This window comes from Emys orbicularis, chromosome 1 (genome assembly GCF_028017835.1).
Source record: "Emys orbicularis isolate rEmyOrb1 chromosome 1, rEmyOrb1.hap1, whole genome shotgun sequence".
Taxonomy (NCBI): domain Eukaryota; kingdom Metazoa; phylum Chordata; order Testudines; family Emydidae; genus Emys; species Emys orbicularis.
Window position 1 is genome coordinate 324,406,683 of NC_088683.1, and position 9,008 is coordinate 324,415,690.

Below are 9,008 nucleotides of genomic sequence, written 5' to 3' on the forward strand. Positions count from 1 at the left end.
CATTGAACGGGAGGAGAGGTGGCGTCAGGAAGACCAGCAGGCGACTCAAACGCTGGGAGCAATGTTTGAGCAATGAGGGAGCAAACGGACATGCTCCGGCGCCTTGTGGATGTTCTGCAGGACCGGAGGCAGGAGGACAGAGCCTCGCTGCAGTCTATCTCTAACCGCCCTCCCCCGCCACAAAGTCCCATACCCCCCTCACCCAAAGTCCCAAGAAGGAGGGGCGGCAGGGGCCGTGAAAACTGTCACTCCACCCCTGCAGACTGCTCAAGTACCAGACGGCTCTCATTCCCAAAGTTTTGATAAGTCCTTTCCTTCACTCCAAAAGCACCTCACCCAAGCCCCCATCCCAGTGTCATCCCCTAACTGTGTAGTTGCTAATAAAAAATACGTTTCTGTTAATTACTGTTTCCGTTATGTTCTTTTAGAGGAGAGTGTGTTTGAAGGGGGGGAAGGGGGTTGGTAATTGGAGAGGACAGTCACCTTTACCAGGGTACAGACACGGGGGCAGGTTCAGCAGAAGGTCACACACACATTGCAGTCACTAGGCACCCTGGTCAGTCTGGGAGGTGGTTTTCATGTTCTGTGTGTGGGGGGGGGCTATGTGACTTTGTGGCGTGGGAGGGCGGTTAGAGATCTTATGCAGCGGTCCTTAGCCTGGATCACAGAGCCACGCAGCAGGGGATCTGTAACCGTCCTCCCCCGCCACAAAGTCACATAGCCCCACACACAGAGTCCCGAAAAGTAATAAAGAAAACAGTGTTCATTAACAAAGTTCCATTTATTTTATTTTTAAACGTGTGTTGGAAGGGGGTGAACGGGGTGAATGGGGTATGTAACTGGAGAGGATAGTCAACATTAACTGGGTAAAGAAACGGGGGCAAGTTCAGCTTCTCTTTAAACAAACTTAATAGTCACAGGTTACCCTGCTCACTGAGGAACCTAGCTTTCAAAGCCTCCCGGATGCACAGCGCATCCCGCTGTGCTCTTCTAATCGCACGGCTGTCTGGCTGGGCGTAATCAGCAGCCAGGCTATTTGCCTCAACCTCCCACTCCGCCATAAAGGTCTCCCCCTTGCTCTCACAGAGATTGTGGAGCACACAGCAAGCTGCAATAATAATGGGGATATTGGTTTCGCTGAGATCAGAGCAAGTCAGTAAGCTTCTCCATCTCCCCTTGAGACGTCCAAAAGCACACTCCACCACCATTCTGCACTTGCTCAGCCGGTAGTTGAAGAGTTCTTTTTCAGTGTCCAGGGCGCCTGTATAGGGCTTCATGAACCAGGGCATTAGCGGGTAGGCTGGGTCCCCGAGGATCACTATAGGCCAGTGTTTTTCAACCTTTTTTTGGGCAAAGGCACACTTGTTTCATGAAAAAAATCACGAGGCACACCACCATTAGAAAATGTTAAAAAATTTAACTCTGTGCCTATATTGACTATATATAAAGTAATTCTCTTGAATAGGAATCAAATAAACACAAAGAAAGTATTTTATAATTACTTTATTATGAAATAGTAAGTAAACAGAAATATGAAAAATTATAAAATACTTTATTCAGTGCGCAACCTGGGCCTGTTTGGCTGAACACAAAGCTGATATTCTGAGCTATTTATAGTCCTTAACATCAGTGGTGGGATTCAAAAATTTTAGTAACCAGTTCCGACATTCAAGCATGGTTTAATATTTTTTTCCCACGGCACACCAGGCAACATCTCGCGGCACACTAGTGTGCCGCGGAACAGTGGTTGAAAAACACTGCTATAGGCATCTCCACATCCCCAACAGTTATTTTGTGGTCCGGGAAGTAAATACCTTCCTGCAGCCGTCTAAACAGACCAGAGTTCCTGAAAACGTGAGCCTCATGAACCTTGCCCGGCCATCCGACGTTGATGTTTGTAAAACGTCCCCTATGGTCCACCAGTGCTTGCAGCACCATTGAAAAGTAGCCCTTTCGGTTAATGTACTGGCTGGCCTGGTGGTCCGGTCCCAGGATAGGGATGTGAGTCCCATCTATAGCCCCACCGCAGTTTGGGAATCCCATCGCGGCGAAGCCATCTATGATCACCTGCACGTTTCCAAGGGTCACTACCTTTGACAGCAGTAGCTCAACAATTGCGTTGGCTACTTGCATCACAGCAACCCCCACGGTAGATTTGCCCACGCCAAAGTGGTTCGCGACTGACCGGTAGCTGTCTGGCATTGCAAGCTTCCAGAGGGCTATGGCCACTCGCTTCTGGACAGTCAGGGCTGCTCGCATCCGGGTGTCCTTGCGCTTCAGGGCAGGGGACAGCAACTCACAAAGTTCCAGGAAAGTTCCCTTCCGCATCCGAAAGTTTCGCAGCCACTGTGATTCATCCCAGACCTGCAGCACTATGTGGTCCCACCAGTCCGTGCTTGTTTCCCGGGCCCAGAATCACCGTTCCACAGCATCAACATGACCCATTGCCACCATGATGTTCACGGCGCGGGGTCCCGTGCTTTGTGAGAGGTCTGTGCCCCTCTCAGACTTAATGTCCTCACCGCGCTGCCGTAGCCTCCTCGCCCAATTTCTCAGCATCTGCCTCTGGAAAAGCTGGATGATAAGGTGCGAGGTGTTGACAACGGCCATAACTGCAGCGATGGTCGCAGCAGGCTCCATGCTCGCAGTGCTGTGGCGTCCGCGCTGTCACTCACCAGAAAAGTGCGCGAACTGATTTCCGCCGGCGCTTTCAGGGAGGGAGGGCGGGAGTGACGGTTGGATGACGACAGTTACCCAAAACCACGCTCGACACATTTTTTGCCCCAGCAGGCATTGGGGGCTCGACCCAGAATTCCAATGGGCAGCGGGGACTGCGGGAACTGTGGGATAGCTGCCCACAGTGCACCGCTTCCAATGTCGATGCTTGCCCCGTTAGTGTGGACTCACAAAGTCGAATTACTGTCCTTAGTGTAGATACACACGTTCGACTTTGTAATATCGGTTCCACAAATTCGATTTAAGTAAAATCGAATTACTCTCGTAGTGTAGACATACCCTTAGTCTGTATCAGCAAAAACAACAAGGTGCCACAAGAAGCAACTTGTTTAGTTAAACTTTGTGAGGTGTGGGTGGGGAGAGAATTTCACAAATCAAATATAGTATACCACAGTGGGGTTCAGTTGTGTTTCCAAAAATAAAGTCAAAGGTCTTAAACAACAACAAAACTCTTACTACAACCTTTTCCTCTGAACTATATCTATATTTGTAGTTTGTCTTTCATTGCACTAAAACTATTTACAAACACACAACAGTAGACACTTATAGTCTACTAGCAGTAGACACTTATAATATACCTTAATAAGAGACTTCCATTTTGGGGAAGTCTTTCATATGCATGTCATCAGGTGGCATTTATTTTTGTCAGGTTTTTTATAGGGCCTTTCCATAGCTGCTAATTAACCAAAGGTATTTGTGCCCAATTTGCAATCCTAGTTCAGGATTTCAGTGAAGTATGTGGGAGAGGTAGACTGCCATAGGGCCTGCTCCTGCTTCTTTTCAACTCAATTGAAGCTATTTCATTCGCAGGAATAGACATTTAGCAAGCACTGAGGCCAAAGCCAGCCTTGATTTTTTTTTTTAAATGTTCTCTGAATGCCCCTGTGACAGGGATGACAATTTCCTGGACAAACCTTATTGAAGTAAGCTTATTAGGAGTTTATTGTATTAAAAATGCAAATGTTTATGTACTATTGTATATAATGTCTCTGGGAGGTGGGGGTGGGGGTGGGGGTGGGGGGTGGAGACATGACTAATGTAAAGCCTGGGACGTGTTATGAACTTCAGTGGGCTATTTGAAACAACGTGCCAGACAACAATGAATGTAGTTAAGTGGTGAGGAGTCTGGTGGCACCTTAAAGACTAACCGATTTATTTGGGCATAAGCTTTCATGGGTAAAAAACCCACTTCTTCAGTCACTCCAGGCATCTGAAGAAGTGGGTTTTTTACCCACGAAAGCTTATGCCCAAATAAATCGGTTAGTCTTTAAGGTGCCACCAGACTCCTCGTTGTTTCTGTGGATACAGACTAATACGGTTACCCTTCGGATACTGTAGTTAAGTGGGTTTCCCAGGAACAATCTTGGGGGAGGTGTATGCAGACATACCCCCTCTATTATGCAAGAGCTCTGCTTTTTGAAGCCTCACCCTGAGGAGAGAACCATTGTCTGTTGAGTGCCTGTTACATGAGGACAAGATCAGAAGCCCAAACTGTGTAAAGGAATGACTCACAGATGTGCTTGTTCTCAGCCAAGGCAGTTATGAACTTGTAACCACACAAAACCCCCTTGCTGGATTTTGAAGCACTGACCAGAGCCCTTGCTGGAGATGGGGTGATTTCAGGTAAGCTTATTAGCAGGCATGGTTCTTGTTTTAATATGGTTTCTCTATAATGCTTGCACCTTAGGAATAAATGTGCTTGCTTAGAAAAAGCTGTGCAGTACCTTTATAACTGTGGGCAGTTACACTGTTCACAGCCTCTGAGGAAAAAAAGCAAAGCAGGCCTGCTCAGGCAGTCTGACTTGCTGGGGAATTCACACAGTGTAGACAGGGAACTGTGCAGCCTGAAAACACTGCAGTCAGAAGGGGACGGAGATGCATGTCTCTGCCTAAGAGAGCTGATGGCTACGGAACCAGAAGCCTGGGAGAGGGTGCTTTTGTTAGCCCATAAAAGAGGAACAGTGGTGCAGTTGCCAAAGGGGTTGCAAGGAGTATATGTTAGTCTTTAAGGTGCCACAAGTACTCCTGTTCTTTTTAAGGAGTATATGTTGGATGAATTCAGCCCTGAGTAAAGGCTGCAGGATTTGGGCCCTGTGGGATTTTAAAAATGGCATTCCTTTGCAGAGCATCTCCTCTTACTTAATGCTGTGGTCTATACTCTACTCCACATCTACATGTGCAATTCCCACTGATGTCACTAGGATTTCCATCTATAAATCAAGGCTAGTGGGTTGGGGGGAGGGGGAGAGGAAGCATAGTGTCAAAACTGTGATAAGTCTGATGCCATAACAATGGCTGATATAGACAGAGAATTATGGATTTCATTGTAGCACCAGCAGAGGATAGGTTGTGAAAGTAAAATATTTGTAAAAAATAGGAAGGAGAAGATGGGGAGGAGGGGGGGGGGGGGGGGAAACGACCACCTGCCTAACAATCTTTGGTCCCAAACCTGCAAACACTGCTAGCTATAACTTCTATTGAAGCCTACCAGGAGTTATGCCTGAGTGAGCATTTTATATAAATGGCTGGGAGAGTATAGCTGTACTTGCCAAAATGGTGGCGTGCTTTAGAGGCATGTTCCATTAACTAAGACCCTATTTCGTGTTATAATACCTCTTAAAAACAGTTTTTACAACCATTCTGATATAGCATAGTTTACACTAGATAAACTGTCACATATAAATCTACTGCCTTGCCTTTGCATACCTGTGAAAAAAGCCTTGAGAAAAAACAAGTCATTCCTTTAAATACAACCACTTCTCTATAAATAGAATGTATGTCAATCAGTTTTGTTCTCGGTAGATCTACTGCTATACTACTCAAAGAGCAATATGACAGCAATGCCTCCCACTTATGGACCTTCACAGAACCTCCAAAACCAGCACTTTGGCCCACAGTGACTTGCAAGGAAACATTCATCCCTGCTGAAAATACATGGAAGCCAATGGATAGACACAAGTGATTACTTTAGGGCAGAGGATATACACCAGTGATCTCCTAGTGCAAGGTGTGTGGTAATGCTTGTATAATATAATGCATATTGTGAACAGCACAGTATAACAAAAACGACAAGTTAGTCAAAAGGACTTGGTGCCTCTCTACAGATGCTGGCAAAATAACCCAAATCCTGGGCACACTCTCAGGTACCAATTTATCAGCGATGAAGGAGGGAAGGCCTGCTAAATGTTCTGTTACAAACAGGACTATTGCAACCAAAGAGTTTTATCATTTCACCTTTAATAATACTTTCTACACATGTAAAGCTAGTCAGCCAAGGATCTCACAGCATTTGACAAAAGATGTGATGTTATCATCCCCATTTTACAGACAAGGAAACGGAGGCACAGACACAGCAATGTAGCCTAGGTTAAACAGCAAGTCACTGTCCAAAACAGGACTAGAACCCACGGCTCCTGGCTCAATCCCTTTCTCTAACCATTAGCAAAATCCAGTTTGTTACAGCACAGTAGTTCTTACAAAAGAAAACAAAAAATTGCATACTTCCACCCATTCATTAGTGGCATGAGTACAAAAATAAATATATTTTTTAAAATTCACAGTTTATAAAAATAAGTCCATTTAGTTGCACATGACTCAGTGTTGGGGTTTATTTGACTTTGGAAGATAATGCCTGTTTGAAACGTCTCTTTAGATCTTGCATGTTGGGAGACTTGGGTCGAGGGATGATGGACGATCTCCTTTTGTCTCCACAGCTGCTGTGGTGTAGTTTGCTAACCTCCTTGCAAAGATACTGAAAAACATCACACACCCCATGGCAGTTTTCACTAGTGGAGATTTCTAAAAACACAGTGCCCAGTTCATTAGCCAGCTGTATCCCCTCATTGGTCTGTACCTGCCTCGCATGGAGGAGATCCCCTTTGTTTCCCACAATAAGGATGGGTATTTTAGAGTCTGGATGGACTTTGCGTATGTGCTGATAGAGAGGACGAATAGACTGATAGCTACTGTAGTCTGTGATAGAATAGACCAACAGAAAGCCCTCTGCCCACTTCACACATCTGGAAAGAGAGTCCAACATCTGTACAAAGCCTTCTTGCACCTGTAAAGGAATGATTGGACGTTAGATAATGGAATGATGAAGCTTAAATTGTACTATTTTCAAACAGATTAATAAAGCAACAAGACATCTGACCACACTGCACAATCTAATGAACTTGATTCCTATTAATTAGGAGGCAGGTCTGGCTATTTAAGGAATGGCTCAACTTTTGAGTCTTTACTAAGGACTTGTCTACATTACCCGCAGGATCGATGGGCAGCGTCTATCTAGTCTAGAGGCGATAAATCGACTGCTGAGCGCTGTCCTGTCGACTCTGGTACTCCACTGGAGCGAGAAGCGCAGACAGAGTTGACGGGGGAGCGTCAGCAGTCGACTCACCGCAATGAGTCGATCTAAGTACGTCGACTTCAGCTATGTTACTCACGTAGCTGAAGTTGCGTAACTTAGATCAATACCCCCCGCACCCCCCCGGGTAGACCAGGCCTGATAGAGCATAACTACTTAACGCAGACTTAAAGAACAGAATTGTGAAAACTAATGTTTCATCTTGAATCATTTTAAATTAAATCAAATGATTTAGTTGCTGTACATTTAGCTTAGTACTTAGACAACATAAATCACTATAGCACACATTTTTCAAGCAAGCTACTCTAGCATATTTAATAAATCTGCAGGGGGAAAAAATCTGGTTTTAGTCATGTTCTACTAGCAGCCTAAGTACATTATCATGCACATTCTAGTATGTCTTAAATATAGTATTTTAAATAAAATTTGTTTTTTTTTTTAAACTGTCTGTTAATAAACTTTCAACATAAATAAGTTTGATAGAACTGCATTCCAAACAGCCATTACAGATTCTTTTGTACAGGCTTAAATCCATTCTATTTATGGAAATGTTTGCTAATGTACCTTTAATCACAGCTATTAGTCATAAAATAACTGTAGGCAGTGATGCATGAATGGTTCTAATGATTAGGAGAGAAAGACTGCATTTCTACTGACTTTCAGTGGAGTTTGGATCAAGTCCCCCATTGCTAGCTCAGAAGCATTTCTGTACCTGAATACATCCTGGTGTGTCTTGGATCTGTATGGAAACTTGGTCTCCCTCTACATGAACAAGTCTTGAATACAAGTTTCCTGAGAAATAAATAAAGATAATTAAAACTGTTGCTTTGGGGCAGGGGGAAGAAATTCTAAAGAAACTTGGTAGCTAGCATGTAGATTCTGAAAACAGGCATTAAAAAAAATAAATCCTCACCTGTATTGGGTTCATAGTCTCCAATAAACCTCTTTGTTAGAAATCGAACAATCATAGCTGAAAAGAACCAGATGCTTTTATTAATAGCCGCATGGCAAAACACAGTACAATCACGCTCAACCCCTCTGGCACTCCCAGGTATGTACATCTACAGGTTTATCATCAGATGTTAATGCAGAAAGAGCCTTAAAAAAAAATCATTGTCATATTTGGATTGGAGGGGTATACAGCTAGATCAAAGCCAATCAAACGAACAAGAATTGGACAATAGGCTTGGCCTGCCTGGCTACTGGAATAACTCTGTGGCTGTGAAGGAATTCGCCAGCTAAGGCAAGCAGCATCCCTGACTTCGGCGCTTCTCTCCTGACCAAGTGCCAAGTCCACAAACAACCCAGACAGACTCAGCCAACATCCCTCTGTTTTCAGGAATATTCCTTCCTTCGCCTCCGGGATCTCTCCACGTGCGATGAAGCCCAGCTGTCTCTCGCTCCCCAGCCCCAGCTACTGCCCCTGGATCGCGGCTCCCACCCCCCGCGCCTCGGCAGGCGGGAGCCCCCCAGGCAGTGGCGCGCCCAGCTGAACTCACCGCTTTTGCCCACGCTGCCGGCCCCCAGCACCGCCAGCTTGATGTCCCGGCTCTGGAAGAAGTCCGAGGGGCACTCCAGGATGGGCGCGAGCAGGAAGTTAGTGGACATGGTCGGCAGGCGCATGGAAAGGGAGGGGTAGATCCGGGCTGGGAACAGCAGCGTGTGCCCCACAAGTACCGACACAACGGAGGGAGCCCCGCGGGCGGCAGGAGGGCAGCTGTTGCCGCCGCCGCCGAAGGAGGAGGAGGAGGTGATGGTGATGGTGCAGCTGCTTCCAGCTGCGGTGCCACTGCCTGAGCGCCTCTGAAGCCCGAGCTTTTAAAGGGATCCCGGCAACCGCTAGGAGCCGCCTCCTCCCCTCGCAGCCCAGCCCCAGCCCGGCGGCCGTCGCTACGTACGCACATGG

At 46.1% G+C, this 9,008-nt stretch overlaps 1 protein-coding gene across 1 annotated transcript; it reads right to left on the reverse strand.

Moving 5' to 3' along the window:
- Nucleotides 1-6,343: 6,343 nt before the first annotated feature.
- RASL11A (RAS like family 11 member A) lies at nt 6,344-8,725 on the reverse strand. The gene is made up of 4 exons (XM_065423516.1): nt 8,602-8,725; nt 8,016-8,072; nt 7,815-7,894; nt 6,344-6,796 (listed from the first exon to the last, which is right to left on the reverse strand). The coding sequence occupies exons 1-4, from the start codon at nt 8,723-8,725 to the stop codon at nt 6,344-6,346; spliced, it is 714 nt and encodes a 237-aa protein (XP_065279588.1).
- Between the last annotated feature and the right edge of the window lie 283 nt (nt 8,726-9,008).

Bases quoted from the DNA above. Each gene is read 5' to 3' on its own strand.
- RASL11A (XM_065423516.1), bottom strand. From the start codon at position 8,725: ATGCGCCTGCCGACCATGTCCACTAACTTCCTGCTCGCGCCCATCCTG. The intron at 8,073-8,601 runs GTGAGTTCAGCT...GGTTCTTTTCAG, and splicing joins CGGCAGCGTGGGCAAAAGCG to CTATGATTGTTCGATTTCTA. The intron at 7,895-8,015 runs GTGAGGATTTAT...TTTATTTCTCAG, and splicing joins AGACTATGAACCCAATACAG to GAAACTTGTATTCAAGACTT.